At 37.3% G+C, this 26,123-nt stretch overlaps 2 protein-coding genes across 2 annotated transcripts; both read right to left on the bottom strand.

Moving 5' to 3' along the window:
- Nucleotides 1-4,733: 4,733 nt before the first annotated feature.
- LOC106396695 (phenolic glucoside malonyltransferase 1-like) lies at nt 4,734-6,877 on the bottom strand. Its single transcript, XM_013837165.3, has one exon. It carries the CDS (start codon nt 6,203-6,205, stop codon nt 4,808-4,810), a length of 1,398 nt encoding a protein of 465 aa, XP_013692619.1. The 5' UTR covers nt 6,206-6,877; the 3' UTR covers nt 4,734-4,807.
- Nucleotides 6,878-9,590: 2,713 nt separating this feature from the next.
- Nucleotides 9,591-11,164, bottom strand: LOC106396694 (phenolic glucoside malonyltransferase 1-like). Its single transcript, XM_022703467.2, has one exon. It carries the CDS (start codon nt 11,038-11,040, stop codon nt 9,646-9,648), a length of 1,395 nt encoding a protein of 464 aa, XP_022559188.1. The 5' UTR covers nt 11,041-11,164; the 3' UTR covers nt 9,591-9,645.
- Nucleotides 11,165-26,123: the final 14,959 nt, after the last annotated feature.

Raw genomic sequence — 26,123 nt, 5'->3', positions numbered from 1 at the left:
CATGGACATTTGCTGGAAGGAGCTCGGCAAAAGCAAATGGAAATAGTCGTTGCATAAACACATGACAATCATGACTCTTCATTCCGGAGAACTTTTGACCTCGTTCAACACATCTTAACAGATTTGAAACATAACCATCAGGACTTAACTTCTGATGCAACCCAGTCAAACAAGGTTGTTTTGGCTTCTGATGACAACCGGAAGATGGGAACATGAACGTTTCCATTGCTCTTGATATGTAACTCACTTCTTGAGCAAATATCAGGTAAGTCCGTCCTTGACTTTTTGTTATCTTTTGTCTTCCCAGGGACGTTAAGTAATGTATGTTCTCAAAAAAGTTCTTCTCAATATGCATGACATCCAGATTGTGGCGTAAGAGAAGATCCTTCCAATAGGGTAGCTCCCAAAATATACTCTTCTTATGCCAATTGTGAGACACACCATACCCATCACCCATATTTCCAGGAAAATGCCAATTTTCTCCAACTTTAACTGTTTCCTGAGCTCCGTAATAATCAATGTCTGCTTCGATCTGCTGGCCGGTGAGATATGGAGGAGGACTGTCTCTGACAATTTTTTTGTGCCGGAACAATGTCTTATTTCTTCTGTACAGATGGGCAAGTGGAAGAAAGCGACGATGACAATCAAACCAACAACTCTTCCTACCATTCTTCAGTTGAAAAGCATCCGTCGATCCAAGACAATATGGACAAGATAATCTTCCATGTGTTGTCCAGCCAGACAACATCCCATAAGCAGGGAAATCACTTATCGTCCACAGCAAAACTGCTCGCATCGTAAAATTGTTTTTCAAGGAACAATCGTACGTCCTCACCCTTCTGACCACAATTGCTTTAGCTCTTCTATCAACGGTTGAAGAAAAACATCAAGAGACCATTTTGGATGCTTCGGCCCAGGGATTAAAATGGTCAAAAATAGAAATTCTTGTTCCATGCACATATCCGGCGGTAAATTGTACGGCGTAAGAATGACTGGCCACAAAGAATATTGTCTACCAGACATTCCAAATGGACTAAATCCATCGGTGCATAACCCAAGATAGACATTCCGAATATTTGTAGCAAAATCTGCGTGTACCTTGTTGAAATGTTTCCACGCTCTTGCGTCTGATGGATGTGCAACCTCACCATCTCTCTAGACATGTTCCGCATGCCACCTCATCGACGCAGCAGTCCTCTCAGATTGATATAATCTTTTCAATCTGTCTGTAATTGGTAGGTACCACATCATTTGGTACGGTACCCTATTCCTCCCACGGCCTTGCGGTTTGAATCGTGGTTTTTTGCAGAATCGATACTCTTCTAACTTGTCATCTTCTTTCCAGTAGATCATGCAGTTGTCGATGCAAACATCAATCATCTCCGAAGGCAACCCAAGACTATAAACCAATTTCTGAATCTCATAATAAGATTCAGCAGACACGTTGTCTTCTGGCAAATACTCTTTAAACAACTCCGTCCATGCATCCATGCAATTCTAAGGTAAATTATGATCCGTTTTAATATTCATCATCCTAGCTGCTGGAGACAATTTAGAGAGACCTTCTCTACAACCAGTGTAGATTGGTTGATTTGCAGCATCTAGCATTTCATAAAACCTTTTTGCATCCAAATTAGGTTCTTCTACATTTTCAGTTCCATCAGCTATTGTTGTAGTTGTTTCTAAAAATACATCACTAATCATATCTTGAACCCTATCATGATCTACCATCTGCTCATGATCTTGATGATAATTATATTCATTATGCAAATGATTCGGTTCTTCACTATGATGACCATCCTCAAAATTATTATTACTACTACTAGCTTCATTTCCCCCATAACCCTCTCCATGTTGATACCAAATGTAGTACTGTGGTGTAAATCCTTTGTTTACTAAATGCTTCCATACAGTTTCACTACGTGCAAATTTTGAATTCTTGCATTTCCGACAGGGGCAGAACATCTTACCGCTTTCCTGTGTGATCGGTGTACAGCCCGCCTGGTGCATGAATGTCTCTAGCCCGCTCAGAAATGTGTTCGTCACCCTCCCGTCGGAATCTTTGTGCAAATACATCCAACTCCGTAACTCGTAAATACTACCGCCACCGGCCATTTTTTCTTAGATTTTTTTTTGAAATCTTTTTTTTTGATTTTTTTCGGATTTTTTTTTCCGTTTGTGTGTTGTGAGGAAGAGAGTTGTGGGAAATGACATATATATAGAGAAATTTTCGAGTTGGGTAGTTGAAATATAACTACGAATTTACAAGGAATATTTTACATGGAATTTACATGGTTTTAACATAATATTTACAACGACTTTACGACGAAATTAGGTAAGTTAAAGCACATTGAATACACGTTTTCACCTAAATATAACGGTAACATGTTTCGTTATAATGTCGATGTAATGATTACGACGTATTTCTCATTCCACGTACATTCGTCGTAAACTTACATGGATTTTACGACGAACACAATTCGTCGTAAATTTACATGGCGTTTACGACGAAAGTTGGATTCCACGTAACTGCGTTGTAAACACCATGTAAATTTACGACGAAATATTAGCGTCGTAAATGTTCGCTGTTATGGGCACGTTTTCTTGTAGTGGGCGTCCTTAACATAATGCAATTAAAATGAAAATCAAAAAGAGTGAATTAAGCGTGGGACGTCCCTTAGTTAAGATGTGTTGGGGACGTCCTTAACACGCACATGTCGCGATGGGAATGGCCGATGATTTCTAGGACAAATCTCGTTGACTCTGTCCTTCATTTCGTGTCGGTGAACTCGCGGCGTGTTGCTCCAAGGCGATCGAGAGTGCGATCTCTTCCTTCTCTTCCGTTTATCTCGCGCCATCTCTTCCATCGCTTCTCTCTTCCCAGAGGATCTCTCGCGACGTCGATCAGTTCTCTGTCCCATCTGCGGATCTATCTCCACGGCGATTCTCTCGCGACTTTGCTTCTCTCTCGCGGCGGTTCTGTCTGGATGGCGCATCGGTCTCGACGGTACTCCTCTGCTTGATTTCGAATGCAGTACAGAGGATCTGTGGTCTCACCGACAGCGTTTCACTGAATACGAAGGAGAAGAAGGTCTGTGTTCCTCGAGCTTATAGAGTTTTTTTTTTTTTTTTGTTCTCGTTCTCGATCTACTGCCTTGGATTAGGATTCTTTTTCGTTGTAGCTGTAGGGTTTTCAAAATTTGGAATCTTGTTTGTGAAATGTGTTGTCGATGTAGCTATAGGGTTTTAAATATTTGAAATCGTCTTTGTGATATGAGTTGCTATTTCTCATCGTCTTCGTGAATGTTGTTTTCAAAAGCATTACGGTTTTGTAGTGTGATTATTTTTGAGTCAACGTTTGCTAAAGCATTACGTTTGGAGTGTGATGATTTTTGATTGAATGTTTTATGCAAATATAATCGTGTGTGTGCTTCTAGTGTGACTGATTTTTGATTGAAGGTTTTGTAGTGTGAGTTATTTTTGATTGAATGTTGAAACTGATATATGTTTTTTTCGTTTGATTGTGAGTGAGCTATTAGGTTAGGTTGGAGGGGCTGTCAATAACCCGGAAGATAAACAAGTTTAAAGAACAAGCATTTTATCCAAACTACAAGGTAATTCACTTTCACTTGAACTACAATACTTGGTAGTAGGCATGAATTGATAAGTCGGATTTAATACTTGTAGGCATGAACTCTGATCAGACTTTAGTAGGCTTAGTTGGTTGTGTTAGTTAATGCACTTGTAGGAAAGTAAAAGAATTGAATTGTGTGATGTAGTGAGATGATAATACTCGTGGGCATGAACTATGTCTGTTTGCAACCAAATCCTGTATTCTCTGATGAAGTGAGATGATAATCTAGTTTGTTCTTGATCGATCACCTGTTTTTGATGATATTATTAATGGGATAGCTCCGCAAGTAAACTTTTATGTCAACAGAAGAGAGTACAACTTGGCTTACTATCTAACGGATGGTATACATCCAAAATAGACGACTTTTATTCAATCTATCCGACTACCACAAGGTCCCAAACATTCTTTATTTGCTAAAACCCAAGAATCCGTTTGAAAAGATGTTGAGCGTGCATTTGGGGTCCTGCAAGCTAGGTTCGCCGTTGTTAAAAATCCTTCTAATTTATGGGATAAAAACAAAATATCAAATATTATGAGAGCATGTCTTATACTCCATAATATGATTGTCGAAGATGAACGAGATGCAGACACTGTTGAGGAATTTCAAGATCATGATTTTACATTTGGCGTTAAAAAGTCTACAAAACACGGCGATAAATTGGTCGTCGCAAAGAAGTTCGGGATCCACATGTCCATGAACAATTAGAAGAAGATTTGATTGAAAATATATGGGAGAAATTTGGACATCTTCCAACTTAATATAATGTTTATGTTTGTATGAATTCAATAAAATGTTTGTTTCCTATTATTTATTTATGATTTTTTTTTCCAACTTTGTAATTTTCTTCTGTTTGTATTTTCTATTTTAAATGTTTTATTGTTTTATTCAAAACTTATCATTTATATGTCATTAAAATGTTAAAACTTATAAACAAAAAAAAATAATTAACTAAGATATCACTAAAAGTCCTACCAATAATCTTAGTTTTTAAGGTTGTCCATGACCTAAGTCCTTAACATCAAAATAACATTAAAATAACCTAAGGACACACTAATTGGTCCTGGGATAATGTTTCTTAAGGATTCAGGAAAATAGTACTTATTCAACATGTGTCATCATTAGCACTCGAACACGAACACAGTTTCGACATGTGTTATTACTGAACTGATTTTTCAAAACGAAAAGTGGTCTATTTTAAGCAAATCAATCAAAGCCTCCATTTCGTGTTTCTTGAGCGAGAAGCCAATCTCCACACCACCATTCCCATCTCTACCCTCCGCCATAGATATCGCTTCACCTTGATCTATCGACACAACTAAAACTCTCTCGGGTCTACCCCACCCGAAATCTAACCCGTACACTCCAAACCGAGTCGACCCGGCAACAGACACAAGCTGCGACCCTGGTGGAAGAATGGGAAACGAGGCCAAAATGTCCGGAAGCTTCAACGCAATAGTCTCATCCAACTCCTCAACCGAATCGCTAACACTGCTAGCAGCAGCCAAGAACCCTTCTTCACCCATAAACGTCTCTGCCGTTAACGGCATTTTAAACGTAGCCGAAACGCAGTTCCCGAAATAACTCGACGGGGCCGGCGGATCAAGAAGGCCTCGACAATCCACCGCGAAGCCGTACCCGATTGGTCTACTCGGTTCACCGCCTCGAGCTCTGATTAAACATGTTAACGCATACGAATACGTAACCACAAACGTCGACAGTCGAAGCTCTTTTGGTGACGGGGAGGCAGATGATTCTCTCTTGAGTCGTTCTCGAAGCGTTTGGATGTCTTCACGTGTGAGGTCGAGAGTGAAACGGACGACGTCGAGACTAATCTCCGGCGACGGAATAAGTTTCAAGCTCTTGGGGTTGTCTGGTTCTTTACCACCGGAGAACATTTCGAGTAGAGAGTACCACTCGTTCAAAATCTTTGCTTCGATATTGTTTGGATTTTTAATGACCGTACGATCATAAATAGGAAGTAGATCCTGTGGTGGGGAAGCGTTTGTCGTTTGGTCTTGTTGGCGTTTGCATGTGTCTGCCCAGAATTTAAGAAACATGGTTGCCGTTTTCCCATCCAGAATGGCATGGTGTGCAGTTACGCCGATGCAAAACCCTTGGTTTGGAAATAGCGTGACTTGAAACGACACGGCGGAGGCCGAGTCGTCGGTGACTTGTAACTCGGGCACCAAAGGGTGCAACTCGGCGGTGGGGAACGGTTTGTTTCCGGCTAAACGGGAGACATCAGCATTCGACTCGGCGACAGTGAATGAAACGGCGTCGTTTGGGGAGTAAACGATGTTCGGTTTCTGATCGAGTGAGTCCCAGACGAGGTTTCCGGCGAGTGGGAGATAGTGAGAGAGAGAGGAGGAGAGAGAGGATTTGAGGTTTGGGACGATGACTGAGTCAAAGAAAGGGCGAGTTGCGTCAGTGACTTGGTAGAAGATGACTCGTTCGACGGGGTGGAATTTGTACCAGAAAATATCGAAATAGGTGAGGGGGAGAGTGAGTGACTCGGACGAGGCAGAAGGGGTGACTCGTGACACGTCAATTACGTTAAGTGAAGAATTCATTTTTTTTTTATGAAATCTTGTGGTGAAGGAGAGTTTAACTCAGATATATGGTGGCTAACTTGCTACCGTATATATGGGGAGATTTAGGTAGAGATATAAATTTTTGTGTGGACAAAAAACAAATAACTTTTTTTTGGTCAAAGAGAACAAAAAAAAAACTAAAATGGATAAGAAGTATATAAATTTCAAATCTTGTTTTGACCCAAAAAAAGAAAAAAAATATTGAAATCAGGCTGGTCACTGTAGTCAATGATTTTTGAAATTAGTAATATTTTTTTTCTAAAGACTATTTTATCTTCCTCGTATCCTAATTTTGAAAAGTAAATATATATATATCGATTTCGTGTGTTTTAGCTATTAAATGAAACTTTGTTCAACAAATGAAAGTTCTCTTTCTCTCTAAAATTTTGATCTAATTTTTTCTGAAATTGTAACCAAACATTGTAGTGTTTTGGTGGTCGGGGACTATCATGGTCGTCAACTACCGTCATCTTTTTTTATTTTTTTTGGTCTCTTTTGTTGTTCTAACCTTGTATAGTTTCATATCGGTTTTAGCTCTTGTAGATCTCGTTGTAGTATATGAAAAATTGCTGAATAGGATGAACTGCTTCTGACTTAACCACTCCTTTATAGCAATATCATACATTTTTAGTATCACTTTCTATCTCACTTTTCAACTTAAGTACTCAAACACAAAATCAGTTTCAATCTATGTTATTATTAGTACAGTTCTCAAACACGAACTCAAACGTTGCAAATATGAACTCATTCATATTCAAGCTATTGTAATGAATTGATTCGCAGATTTTTCAGTTCTCTTCTCAAATCCAAGAATTTCTAGGGGCACTAGCACGAGCAAAAATTGTTGAAAAGTCCCAGTAATATTGCTGCTTGTTGTAAAAGTAATGGAAAAGAGAGGTTTCTTATATAGGAGATTACACCGTCATAGATAAATGGAAAGATTACAAATTATAATCTCTTGGTTATGAGCTATCCACAATCTGGTTCTTAACACTCCCTCTTGGACGTCATAACCATTTAGAACTTTTAATGTGTTTTAATATTGTCTCATTAAAACCTTACCAGGAAAACTCAATTGGGACAAAACCATGGTGAAGGAAAAAGAGTACAACACACATTACTCCCCCGATTTAGACATTACTGAAGGTCCCTTGGACCTCTCCAATTTTCTGCAATCCGTGGAAGATGAAGATCTTGGGCATAATATGCTTCGACCTCGAACATGATAGTTGGTTCTTCTTTACCATCGGCCATGCCACAATCTCATCAAACATATTGAGTCATCGACCTCAAATACACACACGAAATCTTGGATGATGTTGTTGTGATATGCGTGTACCACCATGTGTAAAACATAACCTGTCTGAAAACAAATCAACAAAACCAAATAACCTCTCTTTGGGCTGGTTAGTATAAAATAAACCAAAATCAAAGGCTTCTTCATCGTCATCCTTATGGACCAATCAGATCAGTTTCTAAAACAAGACTTTTGCATCGTCCATCTCAGGACTAAATCGACTTCTTTATCGTCCACCTTTGGACATAATGGATCAGTGTCCAAAACAAGTGATCTCACGTCCATGTACTAGATAATGGGTAAGACTGGTCCATATTAAATCTCTTCAGTACCTTTTTCTGTATATACTATTTGATGCAGAAGGATTTCATTGTTAATGTACTCAAGCTGTAATCCTAAACAAAACTTTGTTTTCCAAGATCTTTCATCTCAAACTCTTTCTTAAGATATTCAACTGTTTGGGAAATTGTACCCAGAGGTTCCTAAGATATTCAGATCATATACTTTGATGATTATCAATATTGTTCTCTAGAACTTGCTGTACTTTCAGCTCAATACCCTCTAGTATTTTCATTATCCAGTGGACCATATAAATATGCAGTCACTACATCAACTTGCTGCAAGTCTAATTTTCTCTCTTATATAGCCAGACTTATGAGAAATCTAAAAGTAGTTGCATCCACCACATGGGAGTATGTCTCCTCATAATCTATTATTGGTCTTTGTGAGAATCCTTGTGCAACATCAGCTTTATATCTCACGATTTCTATTCCTCACAAGACCCATTTATATCCACTGGTTTTAACATCATATGGCGTCTTAATCATATGGCCAAATACATCTTTCTTCCTTAAACTATTTAACCCCACGTTTCCATTCAATCCAATCTGTTCTACGAGTGTGTATTCTTATATTGACGTGGGTTCATGATCCTCGCTTATATTCATAATTCAAGTGCTACCTTGTATGCAAATAAATCATTTTAGTCGTATCCTTAAGGAAAACTTACATTTTTGTAATTTAAAGTTATTTTAAAAAATTCAATATATAACATATAAGAAAAAATGTAACATATAAGAAAAAATAACATATAAGGTTTCTTCATTTTTGTAATTTAAAGTCATTTTAAATATTTTTAAATATAACTTATAAGGTTTCCTCATTTTTGTAATTTAAAGTCATTTTAAAAAATTTAAAATATAATATATAAGAAAAAATATATTTTTTTATTATATGATTAATGTGATTGCTTATTTGTTTTTAATAATATAAAATAAAACAAAAACGAAAAAAATAAAAAAATTGTTATCAAATCTTTATTATTCACAGTCATTAATTTCCATATATATGTTAATCATATTAGGTAATTTTGTTGCTTTTATTTAAGGAAAGAATACATATTTTTTATATTTTGGGTTAATATAATGTTCAGAAATTCTCTAGGATAGTCATTTTTAAGTTTTTGTCACAAAAATAGCTTTCAATAAAGAAAATGACCAAAATAAGTTTTATTAAATGGTGAAAATGTATTTTTACCCTAGGTTTAACTAATCTATACTTAGACTTTAGAGTTAAGGGGTGAAGTTTTGGAGGTAGGGTTTCAAAGTTTAAAAAAATAAAAAATAAATATTAAAAATTTCAAAATAAAAAGGGGCTATTTTGGTCATTTTCTTTTTTGAGTGCTATTTTGTGACAAAAACTTAAAAATAAGTATCTGAGAAAATTGCTCTATAATGTTTCGTAGTAATTGGATTTAGACCAACATTTTTTTCAATTGATTTTTAAGCTGTCACGTAAGGTAAATTGTCATCATAATTAAATGACACCTAAACATGGTCTATTTTAAATTAGTACAAACTTAATGTTATAATTTAAATAATTTTTTAAATGATTTTTAATTAATATTTATGGTATTAATAAAATAATACACTTACAATATTCTTTTCTGGAGAGAAAAATGTTGGGAACTATCAAAACAAAAATTCAAATTCATTTTGAATTTGCATCATTTTTAAAGAAAATCGAGGTTAACCATTGAAGATGTTTAACCATTGTGTAGTGAAGACGAGCTCAATTGGATTATTTTATTATTCAATTTTTTCAAAGTAAAAGGAAAAGCACTTTAATGTCTTAATCCGTCACGAAGCAAATCAATCAAAGCCTCCATTTCGTGTTTCTTGAGCGAGAAGCCAATCTCCACTCCACCGTTCCCATCTCTACCCTCTGCCATAGAAATCGCTTCCCCTTGATCGATCGACACAACTAAAACTCTCTCGGGTCTACCCCACCCGAAATCTAACCCGTACACCCCAAAACGGGTCGACCCGGCAACAGACACAACATGCAATTCTTGTGTAATAGTCTGAATCGCTGCCAAAACCTCCGGGACCTTCAACGCAACCGACTCATCCAACTCCTCAACCGAATCGCTAACGTATCTCGCAGCGATTAAAAACCCTTCTTCACCCATAAAACTCTCCGCCTTTAACGGTATTTTAAACATTGCGGAAACGCAGTTTCCAAAATAATTCGGCGGGACCGGCGGATCAAGAAGGCTCCGACAATCCACGGCGAATCCGTACCCGACCGGTCTGCTCGGGTCACCGCCGCGAGCTCTGATTATACACGTTAACGCGTACGAATACGTAACTACAAACGTCGACAATCTTAGCTCTTTAGGTGACGAGGAAGCAGAGGACTCCCTCTTGAGTCGCTCACGAAGCGTTTGGATATCTTCACGAGAGAGATCGAAAGTGAACCGGACGACGTCTGGACTAAGCTCTGGCGACGGAAGAATCTTTAAGCTCTTGGGGTTGTCTGGTTCTTTGCCGCCGGAGAAAGCTTTGAGTAAAGAGCTCCACTTGTTCAACACCTCTGTTTCTATATCCTTTGGATCTTTTATAACCGTACGATCGTAAAGGGGGATTAGATCCTGCGGTAAGGAAGTGTTTACAGTCTGGTCTTGTCGGCGTTTGCATGTGTCGGCCCAGAATTTGAGAAACATGGTTGTCGTTTTCCCATCAAGAACGGCATGGTGTGCGCTTATGCCGATGCAGAACCCTTGGTTTGGAAACAGCGTGACTTGAAACGACACGGCTGAAGCCGAGTCGTCGGAGTTTTGTAACTCGGGCACCAACGGGTACAACTCAGCGGCGGGGAAAGGTTTCTGTCCGGTTAATAGTGAGAAATCAGCGTTGAACTCGGCGACGGTGATTAAAACGGCGTCGTTTGGGGAGTAGACGAGGCTTGGTTTCTTGCCGAGTGAGTCCCAGACGAGTTTTCCGGCGAGTGGGAGGTAGTGAGAGAGGGATGAGGAGAGAGAGGACTTGAGATTGGGGACTATGGATGAGTCAAAGAAAGGACGAGTTGCATCGGTGGATCGGTAGAAGATGACTCGTTCGACGGGGTGAAGTTTGTACCAGAGAAGATCGAAGAAAGTGAGCGGGAGAGTGAGTGACCCGGACGAGTCAGCAGGGGTGATTCGTGACACGTCGATGACGTTAAGCGAAGAAGCCATTTCTTATGTAAGCCTCTGTGATGAGAGATATTGGTGATGATACTATCATTTATCATATATAGGAGAGATAAGGTAGCGAAATTCAATTTTGTGTAAACAAGAGGAAATTTTTAGTGGAAAAAAACTATTTTAACAGTAAACTGAAAATTGGACCACCTCGTAATCCTTGACCACTCACATGATAGCCGTGTGTTCGGCAAATAATTGTTGTACTACGTGATAACCACCACATTGTATGCCCTGAATGAGTTTTTATATAAATGTTTGTTTATTGAATAGTTAAAACATTTACAAATAATAAATACAAATATTAATCTTTTAAATGTATCATCGTTGTTGAAGAATTAATGTATTAAATCTCATTTTAATTAATTTTAAGATTTTATATGCACAGAAGAAAATTAAGTTTTGCGGCTAACACAAAATCACCAAAACCAGATAGACAACATCGATTATAAAATAATGAAAGAAGATTAGTTTTTTTACTCTCGATTTGTTTATTATCTCTATAAGTGATTTTATTTTTTACATCTATAAAACTGTGTTTTTGTTCTCGTTTCTATTTCACTTATACCAGTTTTGTCTCTTTTTTCTTTAATGTTTTCTGTGAATTCGGTGAATTACATAAATGTCAATTTAATAAGATGAACATCTTTAAAAATTAGTTTCACTTGAGATACATATCTAAGAATCAAAATTTTGAAGAAAATCACCGGCAAACTCTATTCATTAAGTTAGTGTTCAAATCAATTATATCACGCTCTTATAGAATATAAATGAAGACTCGGAATATAAATGTATGTTTAGTATATATTCACCATTTCGGTCTAAAAAATCATCTAATTCTAGAACAACAAAACAAATTATTCTAGTATCTATAATACCTTACCATTCTAGTATATGTAAACTATATATAGTAGAAACTCTATAAATTAATAAACACCATAAATTAATAAATTTCTCCGGTCCCAAGTTGGACTGTTTCAAAATATAAAACAAATCGATAAAATAATAAAACAATAACTTTTTAGAATCAGAAATTAATAATTTAAATGTATATACCATTTATTTTAAGTACAAAAAAACAATATATTATTTCTTAACACATAATATATTTTGATGAGATTTAGTAAAATTTTAGCTAAAATCACATTTGAGTTCTATGAGACCCATTTTTGTGTATACCAAATAATATGATAAAACTAATATAAATGTCAAATTTCAAAAATAATTAATCTATATACACTAAAATCAAATATTTTTCTTATTTTAGAAAAGAAATATGTCTTACATAGCAAAATCTAAAAAATAATTTTATTTTGTAAATTAATAACTATATAAATTAGAAAATATCAAAGTCCCAGCATTATTAATTTATAGAGTTTTTACTGTATAAACTAAAAATTGTTTGATATATTAAATGATAAGCCATAAAACTTATAATAAATAGTTAAAATCTCTCATTCTTACAATTATAATAGTTAGATAGGGTATTAGGGAGAAACAAATATTAGACGAATGATCAAATCTTTCATTCTTCGAACAAACTCAAAATGAGGTGATTGAAATCTTGTCATGATAATTCATTAAAAACTTTTTAAAAATAAAAATCAAGACTAAATTATTTAATCTGAATAAAATAACATATATATATATATATATGTATAGTGCTTCCAATATTAAAAAATCTCTTCGATTTGAAGAAATATATTTCTGGGATTTTCAAGATCAAATACCATATCAAAAACCACCTATTTAATAAATAATTTGTATACATAAAAGCATATACATTAGAGTAAGTATCTAAATCAAAATCAATATCTTTTGTTTATTTACAATCATGTTTTTGGTAAATAAATCAAAATAATCAATTTATTTACTTTATATGATATATAATTAAACTTTAGTGATATTGACATAGACATACAATATATTTTAATATAAATATTTATTATTGATACTTTCTACTCATATAATTTTATTAACATTTGTATATTTGCTGCAACAAAAAATTAAACTGTTAATCACAAAACTTTTAATATGACATTTTTCAATACTAATTTCAAAATTAAAATATTAAGATCTCATTTACTTTTCAATGCAAATTTTGAAATTAATATATTTTTATATTTTTATATAGTATATAATTTAATTTAAATGATATTAATATATATAAAATATGAAATATTTATTAGTGAGACTTCATATTCATACGATTTATGATACTTTGTATCTTGCTTGAATAAAAAAAAACTGAGTTTGTAAGTAACCTCCACATTAATGTGAGGGGAAAAAACACGAGGGGAGTCAACCATATGTCTTATACCAACTCCTCCCTCTGTCTTAGGCTTGCAAACATCCTCCCATGCCACTTTCACTTGCTTGTTAGAGTTTGGAGACCCAGACCAGAACACCCACTAAATATTCTCTCAATTGTTTCGAGAGCCCGAAAACTAAGCACCAAAGTTTTTTTTGTTGCTAACTATGACTGAGTAGATAAGTTGAAGCCGACCAGTATAGGAAATAGCTTTTCTTGACGAAGACAGAAGCCACGTTCTAATCTTATCAATGAGAGTTTCATAATCATCTCGCGTCATTGATTTTTTGTGAGAGGGAGTCCCAGGTACCAGACTGGGAGAGTATCAATAGAGATGCCCATACGTTGAAACTCATCACAGAAGGACAGAGCTATTCTTCCTGCCATATATATAGACAAATTTTCCAGATTGATATTTAGACCTGATAGCCTTTCAAATTCATCCAAAACAGCCAAAAAAAATTGTGGAGATAACCTGAGTCTCCATCCGTGAAGACCATGATTTAGTCCGCAAAGCTCTAATGTGTACGATTGACTTCGGTGCAAGTTCAGTGGGTGTTCAAAGTGCAAGTTCATGACGACACATGAGAAATTCAAGAAACTAGTTTCCAAAGTGCAAGTTCCAGACGACACATCAGTGAAAAGTTGCGCAACACACTGGATAAATTTACATTTTCAAGCCGATCTTTACATCAACAAGACCATGACATTCGAAAAACAAATTCAGCACAGTGGAAGAAGACAAACAAGATTTTATGATTATAGATAACATGATTAAGATGCTAGCGGCAAAATCGGCGGGCACTTATCAAGAACCTCGGCAACATTCTTCCTACGACAAGCTGGATAAGAAAAAAAGTTGTTTACTCCGTTGCCGAGAACAAGCCAATTGAATCAGCCACTATAGCACCGGACAGATTGTGGAATGTCTGGGACAGACTGGTAGACCTCAGTCCTACGACGAGACCAAGTTCTGTGATTATAATAAGGCAAATAGGCACTGTAGATCCTAAAATCTACATTAAGTATTTGATAGTGGTCGAGAGTTTAATCGAGGGAAGATAAAATGATGTAAGCAACGATATTTTTAGAACACAACGATGTAATCAGTTTCCAGTTGGCAAAGATGGATTTTATTGATGAATAAGGGTGAATACAATGAATGAAATGAGATCAATGTTACAAACGAGATCGATAATAGAAAAGATCTCAAGCTAGGTGAAAACAAGATCGATGTGTGGGTGTAACTCTCTCTTGAGTTTTCAATGTGTCCCCTCTCGTATCCATCGATTTCTTCTTATAGTAGTTTGACTCCGCAATCTCCGCAACTACTCCGCGATCTCTGGCTCCTTGAGTCGATCTCTTCCTGCGCGTCGCAGTCGGGCCTCTTTACTGATCGCGTGGCCCAAGTCATTTAGGCCCAATTACCTAATTGACCGAAATTGGGTCCAACAGGCACAACACCAAAGAATGTAAGCAACTGTAGGACACACTCATGGTGGCGTTTACCAAAGGAAAAGTAACTCCCAAACCACCAAAACAAAAACAAGATTTCCCATCACATCAATATGGTCATATCTGAACCATCCTCATCATCCGAAGAAGGTTCACAGATTCACAATTTGCATGCCAAACCCAAAAGAAAATTAGCACAAAGCAGCACAACATCTGCTGATCTGCGAACAACGATTACTAACACCAAGTTTTGTCGATTGGATGCCACTAATGTTCGCCAAAAAATTGGCATGAACAAGCGGGACACATTAGTTAGCCAACAGAGCACCCATGATCTTCACCAAAAACTAGGCACAAATGATCAAAACAATTATATGTTTCATTTCAGTACATCTGATCTTTGCCGAAAACTCGGCACGAACGATCAGTCTGTTGTAGAGACCACTGATCCAAGGAAAAATCTCAAACGATCTATAAACCTACAAATGTGAGAGATGTTGGATCAATAAAAGGCATTGGCCTTTATTAAATAATGTGAATGCAATGACATTGGGCTTCTGATGGTTTAAGCCCAAAGATATGTCAATTAAATGAATAATGGTTATGAGAATTGTCCCACATCAGCCAAAAGAAGAGTCATAGAGATGTTTATATATTGCCAAGCACTTGGTGTTGGTTAAACATCTCTGAGGAAGAGAGAGCTTCCCACGCGCGCGCTGCCGTCGCCGTCCGGCTCGGCTTGGGCTTGGGCTTGGGTGGAGGGCCTCCAGCCCGATAAGAATATTCTTTTTGGATCAAGTTAAGCTCAACGTTTTGCCATTTATTTCGGAAAAAAACAGCATACAATTTTATTTAAAACGACAAGTAGTTTGTCTAGAAAATAAAAAAGTCATGCATTTTATCCTCTCGAAAGTTTTAAACGAGATAAGAAAGAGTCTTGAGGAAGAAGTTTCGGAACTCAACTTCCCTCGATCTCCGCGAGATTCTCGCCCACGTGCAGCAGCTGTTACGGGAAGTGGGTGTTCTCCGTCTCTTTAAATATCGTCTCTCCTCTTCCTTCATTTCTTAACTTTTTCTGTATCAAAATCCAACAGCGAAAATCCCTTAGCGTAAGTCTATAGTTCGAGAGTGTTTCGTAGATTTATAGTTCGATAGGGCGATTCACGGGTGAAGCGTGATCGTCTGCCATGGTTGTATCCTGGGACTCGATATTCATACAGTACCGTCTCACTAACGGTACAAATATTTAGAGTTAAGGAAAGAGATTATATCTCGACTCCATGTTCATTTGCGAATACGATTTCTTATCGTTCTTGTATTCGCTCTTTACGATCGTTTATTTCCTTAACATATCGCTTTTATTATTTCGTTTATTCAGTCTGGTTATCCGGCTTCTACAATCTTAACTCTAAATACGCTTTCTATTTAAAGCGTTTAATCGGATTGAAAAACGGTTCAACAAAGATTTGTTAACAGTTTTTAGAACGATGTTTGCGATTTGCTCTGTAGCATTTCCGCGAAACGTTCCGTTTATTGATATATGATTCATATAAACCTTTTCTGGTTTCGTTCAAAACGATGTTTGCGATTTGCTCTTTGCTTTTCGCGAGACGTTTCTTTGTTCTTTTCTAAACGTGATTGCGAATTGCTTTATAGCTCTTCCGCGAAATGTTTCCTATGTATTTCATAACGATTTGCGGATTGCTTTCTAGCATTATAGCGAAAAGTTTTTTGATATACGATTCTTAAAACAAAGTATATGAATCGTTTCCATAACTGCTTCCTTAAGCGAGATTATGAAACATTCTAAGTCTATACAAAACGGTTTTTGCAAATGTTTTTCTAAGCGAGTTTGGGAAACGGTTTTTCCAGACTAATATCGATATGATTTGGTTCAAACACCAAAAATGACCATCGATTTTAAACTATTATTTTTCTTTAAAATAATATGTTATTTGTTGAATGGAGTACTGATTCGCCTTCATGGTTTTCTCTACGGGAAAAAACAATGACGAACGATAACAACACCCCCATTGACACCACAAATGTCAATCAGACTCCACTCAACGTTGCAGCAACTGATGCAACCGTGACAAACGTTGGAAACATCACAGCGTCAACCGCTGCAGCAACAGCAAGCACTATCCTCCTTGCTGGAAATGCTGCTGATGAAACCACTCGCCGTAGCTTATTCGGTGCTGGTCTTTATAAGACGGGTTCAGTTTCAGCAACTGCAAGTGGTCCGGTGGCAGTTCAAACTCCTCCGGCTGTCCCTAGTGTGTTCACTCAAGGACTGATGCATGACAAGTTTGATGGCAAAGGCTTCAAAACGTGGAAGAAGAAGATGATGTTCTTCCTGACAACGATGAAGCTGGACAAGTTCATCCAGGAGGACAAGCCCCTTATGCCTTACGGGATTGATGATGATCACAGTCTCGCAACTGTTGACATATGGGTGCATTCCGACTTCATCTGCAAAGGTTACATTTTGGGTCGTCTCATTGACCCATTGTACCGGGTCTACTATGAGATCTCCACGGCGAAAGAGCTATGGAGATCACTAGACAAGAAGTACAGAGGTGAGGACGCTGGCTGCCAGAAGTATGTGGTCTCAAAATTCCACGACTTCAAAATGGTGGATTCAAAACCCATCATGGATCAGGTGGAAGCGCTTCAGCTTATTTGCCATGAAATCGTTGCTGAAGGAATGTCCATCTGCGAGACATTCACAACTCTCAGCTTCATTGAAAAGCTTCCTCCAAGCTATGCGGATTTCAAGAACTACTTGAAGCACAAGAAGAAGAAGAAGGGGCTCGAGGAGCTCATCATGAGGCTTCAGATGGAATCCAGAAACCGAACTGCTGACAAGGTCACTGCTAAGGAGCACAGTGTCAACATGGCTGAGCACAAAGGCAAAGGAAAGGCACACGCTAATTCTCCTGCCAAGCCTTCCAAAACTGCTGCAACATTGAAGGCTTCTGGAAAAAACTTCAAGAACAAAGGTATTGAGATCAATGCGAATGTGGAGAAGTTCAAGGGGAAATGTCACTACTGCCACAAAGTGGGGCACAAGACTGTTGAGTGTCGACAAAAGATGAAGGATGAGAAGGCTCAGGAAAATCTCACTGAGGAGGATTTTGTTGCTGTGGTGACTGAAGCCAACATGGTTGAAAGCAACAACCCCAAGGAATGGTGGTATGACACTAGTGCAACCACCCACATTTGCACCGATAGGGCGATGTTCAGCACCTATCAGAAAAGCGAGACTCAGGAGAAGCTCAGGATGGGAAACACTGCAGTCTCCAAGATTGAAGGACGCGGCAATGTGATTTTGAAGATGACATCTGGACGTGAGGTCACTCTGACGAATGTGAAGCATGTGCCTGACATGAGGAAGAACCTGGTCTCGGGAACCTTGCTCAGCAAGAATGGATTCGCCACAAGTTTTGAGGCGGACAAGCTCGTGATTAAGAAGAATGGGATGTATTTGGGAAGAGGGTATGTTAAGGGTGGACTTGTCAAGTTGAATGTAATGACAGTCCCTCCGAAAGTTGTAGCTCCAAAAGTTTCAATGAATAAGAAAGAGCCAGTTGCTTATTTGGTTGAGTCTTTTAATATATGACATGAAAGATTAGGCCATGTAAACTACAAATCTATACAAAGATTAATGAATTTAAATCTAATTCCTAAATGCAAAACAAGTAAACAAAAATGTGAAGTATGCGTACAGGCTAAGCTCACGAAAACACCATCACCTCGTGTTGAAAGAACTAATAAACCTCTTGATTTAATTCACACCGATTTATGTGATTTAAAATACATACAAACTAGAGGTGGAAAAAAGTACTTTGTGACCTTCATAGATGACTGCACAAAATATTTCTATGTATTTTTATTACATAGCAAAGACGAAACCTTAGAATAATTTAAAGAATTTAAACTCGAGGTCGAAAATCAGCTTAAAACAACTATTAAATTAATTAGAAGCGACATAGGAGGCGAGTATGATGGTCCATTCAATGCATTCTGTAAAGAACATGGAATAATCCAACAAACTACAGCTCCTTACTCAACAGAATCTAATGGAGTTGTTGAACGCAAAAATCAAACTCTAAAAGAGATGATGAATGCAATGTTGCAGGAATCTGGGCTACCCCAGAACATGTGGGGGGAAGCGTTGCTTACCACTAATTATATCCTCAACAAAATTCCACAGAAAGTAGCTGGAAAAACTTCATATGAATTATGGAAAGGTAACTTACCTTCGTATAAATACCTCAAAGTGTGGGGGTGCTTGGCAAAAGTTGCGGTACCACCACCAAAAAAGGTCACTATTGGACCTAAAACAGTGGATTGCATCTTCATCGGATATGCACATAACAGTAATGCTTATCGATTTCTGGTACATAAATATGAAATATCAGACATTCATGAAAAAAAAGTCATGGAATCAAGAAATGCTTCTTTCTTTGAAAATATTTTTCCATATAAGGAAAAACAAGGTTCAAAACGAACTCGAAAAAAAAGAAACAATGACAAAAACTCAGAAACTGAGACAAACGTCGAGATTTCTATAAATGATATTTCAAAAAATCAAGAAAAAGGTGAACCTCGAAGGAGCAAAAAGAGCTCGAAAGGAAAAATCTTTTGGAGAAGATTTCCTAATGGATTTTTTAATAGAAAATGTTCCAAAAACTTTGGCAGAAGCCATGGCTTCACCAGAAGCTCCATTTTGGAACGAAGCTGTCAGGAGTGAATTTGATTCGATCATGCAAAATTATACTTATTACATAACAGATTTACCACCTGGCTGCAAAACATTAGGGAATAAATGGATAATGACACGAAAACCTGGTGGAAAATACAAGTCTAGGCTTGTAGTTCAAGGATTCCGACAAAAGGAAGGCCTTGAATATTTTGATGCATATTCTCCAATGACGAGAATAACATCAATAAGACTGATGATAGCAATCGGAGCCTTAAGAGACTTAGAAATCCATCAAATAGATGTAAAAACTGATTTTCTAAATGGTGATTTAGAAGAGGAAATTTACATGAAACAACCTGAAGGTTTTGTCATTCCCGGACAGGAAGACAAAGTATGTCGACTTGTAAAGTCACTTTATGGGCTTAAACAAGCTCCTAAACAATGGCACAAAAAATTTGACAATACAATGATATCAAATGGTTTCAAAATAAATGAATGTGACAAATGCATATACTACAAAACAACCAAAAACACATATGTTTTGCTATGTCTATATGTAGATGATATGCTCATTATTGGAAGCAATAAAGACATTATCAATCAAACAAAAAACATGCTCAAAGGGACATTTGAGATGAAAAACTTGGGATTAGCAGATGTAATTCTCGGGGTTAAAGTCACAAGAAATTCAAACGGAATTATCTTAACTCAATCTCATTATGCTCAAACAATATTAGAGAGGTTTAAAAATTACTCTAATAGTACGACAAAAACTCCGTTAGATCCCCAAATGCACTTGACAAATAATTCAGGTGAAGCGGTTTCACAAAACGAGTATGCACGTGTGATCGGAAGTCTCATGTACTTGACCAATTGTACTAGACCAGATCTAGCGCATGCAGTAAACGTACTTAGTCGATATACAAGTAATCCAGGTCATACACACTGGAAAGCTATAACGAGGGTACTCAATTACTTGCGCTACACCAAAGATTTTGGGCTTCACTATGGTAAAGAACCAGCAGTTTTAGAAGGATACAGTGATGCTAACTGGATATCAGATTCTAAAAACTCAAAATCCACTAGTGGATATGTCTTTACACTAGGAGGAGCAGCAATATCATGGAAATCTACCCAACAAACACTGTTAGCCAGATCAACCATGGAATCTGAATTCATAGCATTAGACAAAACAGCAGAAGAAGCTGAATGGCTTAGAAATTTTTTGGAAGATATTCCTATGTGGGAGAAACCAGTGCCAGCTATACGCATACATTGTGATAGTCAATCAGCTATAGCTCGGGCTCAGAATAATCTCTACAATGGTAAATCTCGTCACATCAGAAGATGACATAAAACCATTAGACAACTTATCTCAACTGGTGTAATCACAATAGGCTACATCAAATCGGCTGACAACCTAGCGGATCCATTTACTAAAGGTTTGTCACGAGATGTTGTTGCTAAATCATCAAAAGGAATGGGTTTAAAGCCTATAACGTATGAGGATGCTTGATTGCAACCCTACCTATCATGACTGGAGATCCCAAGACGTAGGTTCAAAGGGAAAACAAAATCAAACAAAATCTAACCAAAGCACTTGAGACAAAATAGTCTCTTCCCAGCTCCTACAATGATAAAAGTGCTAACAATTGTGAGAAGGATAAACATAAGCTTTTAATGATTTCATAGCTTCTAAGCGGAGTATTACTCAATACTTTTCATGGTCAATCATCTAATGAGTGTGAAATGGGGCCGTTTCTAAGAGAATGAATGCAAGGCTATATTCTCTAAGTTCACTCATGAAAACCAGGAATAGTTCAAGGCCACAATGAACACAATAGAGAACTAAGTTCTACGAGAAAATGAAGCTGCGTTATGCATGTTGTCTCGGTCTACATAAAACACCTGTTGGTTCAAGACATCATGTTCACCTTCTGGTAAAGTAAACCTGACAGATATTAACTATGAGTGGTTCAAGGCTTAAAAATGCCACCAACTCAAACACAGTGAATTTTCGGAAACACTCTCGATAAGTCTGTCTAGTCTAGTCAGGATTAGAATAGGCATAGTTTTTAGAGTCTATCAAGTCTGCATTTAGTCTGCATATGTTTAAAATGGTCATTTCTATTCATGTGGGGGATTGTTGGATCAATAAAAGACATTGACCTTTATTAAATAATGTGAATGCAATGACATTGGGCTTCTGATGGTTTAAGCCCAAAGATATGTCAATTAAATGAATAATGGTTATGGGAATTGTCCCACATCAGCCAGGAGAAGAGTCATAGAGATGTTTATATATTGCCAAGCACTTGGTGTTGGTTAAACAGCTCAGAGGAAGAGAGAGCTTCCCACGCGCACACCACCGTCCGGCCGGCTCGGCTCGGCTCGGCTCGGCGTGGGTGTGGACTTGGGCTTGGGCTTGGGCTTCGGGCCTCCGGCCCGATAAGAATATTTTTTTTGGGGCAAGTTAAGCTCAACGTTTTGCCATTTACTTCGGGAAAAAACAGTATACAATTTTATTTAAAACGACAAGTAGTTTGTCTAGAAAATAAAAATGTCATGCATTTTATCCTCTCGAAAGTTTTAAACGAGATAAGAGAGAGTCTTGAGGAAGAAGTTTCGGAACTCAACTTCCCTCGATCTCCGCGAGACTCTTGCCCACGTGCAGCAGCTGTTGCGGGAAGTGGGTGTTCTCCGTCTCTTTAAATATCGTCTCTCCTCTTCCTTCATTTCTTAACTTTTTCCGTATCGAAATCCAACAGCGAAAATCCCTTAGCGTAAGTCTATAGTTCGAGAGTATTTCGTAGATTTATAGTTCGATAGGGCGATTCACGGGTGAAGCGTGATCGTCTGCCATGATTGTATCCTGGGACTCGATATTCGTACAGTACTGACTCACTAACGGAGCGAATATTTAGAGTTAAGGAAAGAGATTATATCTCGACTCCATGTTCATTTGCGAATACGATTTCTTATCGTTCTTGTATTCGCTCTTTACGATCGTTTATTTCCTTAACATATAGCTTTTATTATTTCCGGTTATCAATCAATGCAAAGGAAGCATGAATGAGCAATCTGAACACTCTCACCGAATAAACATTATTATTAGGGGGATCATCTCCCTGCAAAAAATTCGTGAGATCAGTGAAGGAATTCCAGATACGAGCAACAACGACAAAGCAATTGCCTACCAATCCGGAGGATGCCCTTCATGTCACTTTCTCCGAGGAGGATACCACCAACGTTGATACACCACATAACGACCCCAGATGGTGGAACTTGCCGTTACCAACTATGAAGTCACCATGGTTCTCATCGCCATGGGAAGCTCGGTCGACTTAATCTTCAAAGAAAATCTAGACAAAATGAAAGCTAATCTCCGAGATGTGAAGCCTTCATCTCGATCTCTCACCGGTTTCAAAGGAACGTTACTCAGCACAATCCAACTAAATGTATTTACAGGAGAAATAAACAGTCTCCGGTTTGTTTGGCTTATAATTTCAGATGGTGGATCTCTATGGGTAGCGTGGCATAAGTCCCATTCCATCCTACACTGTAACTTATGGACGATTGCTGCTTCAACTTGCTACTCTTGGACATAGAAAGCTATCTTGAATCTTACACCACTTGCAAGACTGTTTGTAAAAAGAATATTGGGTAATGTTTACATACTAATTTTTTGGCGCAATGACTGGACGCCTCAACGTCCTCTGATTGATGGCATTGCCCCGAATGGTATGAGAGACCTCAGACTCCAAATCACTGCCTCGGTTTCAGATACTTGTTCCTTGGAAGGCTGGCTAGGGATGGAACGAATCAAAATTTATGGCTGAAGCTGAATTGACTCTTCATGTGAATCTCACCACCTTACAAAATCCATTCTTGTCATTGACTCTGCTTGTGTGGTAAATGGAAAATGCTCAAATGGTTTCTCTTCCCAACTAATTTGGGAGGAAATGAGGTCGCACTCTGATCCCGTGGACTGGTTTCATGAAATATGGTTTAAAGGAGCAACACCACGATGAGCTTTTCACATGTGGGTTTCTCATCTGGATAGATTGCCGACAAGAACTCGTTTGGTTGCATGGAGTTTCAATGTTTCAACCTAGTGTAGCTTCTGTTCTAGGAATGGCGAAACACAAGACCACCTGCTCCTCAATTGCGAATACAGTAACAAAGTTTGGCGCTGTATCATGTCTAGGCTTGGAGCTTCTCAGCATATGCATTGCACATGGACAGAACTCTTATCTTGGATCAAGCAGGTTTCAGTGGCAGCTCCTTCTACCCTTCGAAAAGTCGCAGCTCAAGTCACAACCTATCACTTAAAACATCAATCACAATAAGGCATCCATCCCTGGGAAGACCATCTTCAAACAAGTGAATCCTCAGGTGCGTAACATTATTCTCGCGAGATCATCAACGAAAAGTTTCAGAGACTTTCTTAGACGTCGGTTTGTCTTAAGTTATTAGACTTTTTATACCTACACCTTGTCACAACCTAGTTGTCATCATTTCTTTACCTCGCCACCGGTGCCGGTGCCTCATTTTGTTAGCCAAAATTTTGTTAGCCAAAATATCATTTCTTTACCTCGTTTTTATATTTTATTTTTACGGGCGAAACAAAATCTAGGATGTATTCGAATCCAAACTTTTTCATTTTTAAATCTGACTCCAGGACACTTCGGTTTTGTAAAACGTTTTCCTAGTTTCCATAACCGCATTTCCTTAAAATCGTTGCTAATCTGTTGTATTTCTCTTGTAATTTCATATCCGGTTGTTGGAGTCCTACATAAACAAGAGAACTTATAATTTGGCAGAATCTTATGCTCTTGAGAAAACAAATAATATAATTACCACTACAAGAAATTTGTGTTTTAATAGCACGAAAGCATAGCGTTTTTTCCGATTGTGCTATGGTTGACATACCCGTTAGTTTTAGATAGCGTTTATATATTTGGAAACGCTATGATAGAGTGATATATATGAAAACGCTATGAAATCGTATGGTTTTATATGTAACACTTACGTTTAATAGCAAAACATAATAAAAAATGCTATATTTGGCTTTTTGAATCCCTAAAATCTAAACAAGTTTTTAAACCCTAAATTCTACATACAAACTTGAAACTCTAATATTTCAGCATCAAATCGTAAATTTAACTTCAAATCTTAGTTATAAACCCAGAAAATTAATATTTTTTTCAAAAATTAATCTCAAAATCTTAAAATCAATACCCCAAAAATGCTATATTTGGCATTATCTCTTTCATCTCTTCTCACGATCTCTCGTCTTCTCATCTCTCTCACCAATCTCTTCAATCTTCTTGCTCACTGATAACTCATCAGAAATCCTCCTCCCTCATTCATATTCTCCCATCACCTCTGCAGTCCTCCTCTCTCATCGCCTATTCAATCCTCATCTCAGGATCTCTCAAACTCGCCGTCTGTCGTCACGGGTTCAATCTCACCACCTCTGCTCAAGTCAGGAAGCCACCATTACCATGACCTCGCCTCCTCCTCCTTGGTTTGTTTCTTCTTTCGTTTTCATATCTTTTTATCTTTTATTTTCTAGTAAAATCTATTGCTTTTGCTCACAGATCTTGAATACTGATGAAAGGGATGCGTGCCAGAGGAGAATTTTGACATAGCGGAGATGTGTCATAGGTGTTACGAACCAGAGGTGGAGGCGGAGACAGATGCGGTTCAGAACAAGATGGCGGAGGCACGAGGAGGCGGAGGCGCGAAGCTGTTGAAGACGGTGGTGTTTAGAAGATTGGTTTAGTTAGGTTTATTAGGTTTAGTTAGTAAATAGGGTTATGTTTAAGCTTAGTTTAAGTTTTTGGTTTAGTTTTGGTTTAAGACCTTTTTTTCTACCTAGATTCTTTTTTTTTTAATTTGTATACCATATATTTTTTGTAAAACAGTTTGATTATAAATCAGTTTAAATAATAAAAACATTTTAAATATATAATCCACTTTAAATTTTAATTATGTTTTTTCATTTTTAAATAATTAATTTCAATAAATAATTTTAATGCAAATAAGAACAAGAAAAGAAACGCTATTAAAGTATATTTAATTGCATATAAAAAACGCTATAATATATCACAATACGATAGCAGTACAAAATACTGCTATCTAATGTGTTTGACCTATTATGACGGACGATGATACAGTGCTTCATAAACCGCTATCGTATCGTTAGATAGCGTTTTCTGGCCGCTAACAAAAGCAATTTTTCTTGTAGTGTACTCATGTTCCGCATTGATATTCAGTGTAATAAGTCTAGAAACATTTTTTTTATAGAAGATAGCACAATTATCAGTCGGCAGTCAATCAAGCACAACTTATATAAAAATCTTAATAATTAAGCCCAAAAACATAAGTAATATAAAAGAAAAGATTTAAACTAAAAAAAATTATAGAAAAACCCTAATAATTATCGCTCAAGATATCTATGAAGATGCATAGACAAATTTAGGTATCCCTTAATCTCTACACATCGATCGCTGTTCAAACCGACGAGGTTGAACTTAGAGGTGAACTTGCCACGGCTGGTCCAAGGAGGCAACCGAATCTTCGCCCGACCCATCACAA

The sequence above is a fragment of the Brassica napus genome, chromosome C4 (genome assembly GCF_020379485.1).
Source record: "Brassica napus cultivar Da-Ae chromosome C4, Da-Ae, whole genome shotgun sequence".
Taxonomy (NCBI): Eukaryota; Viridiplantae; Streptophyta; class Magnoliopsida; order Brassicales; family Brassicaceae; genus Brassica; species Brassica napus.
Note: the sequence above shows the minus strand (reverse complement) of the source record. Positions and strands in the feature narration are given on the sequence as shown.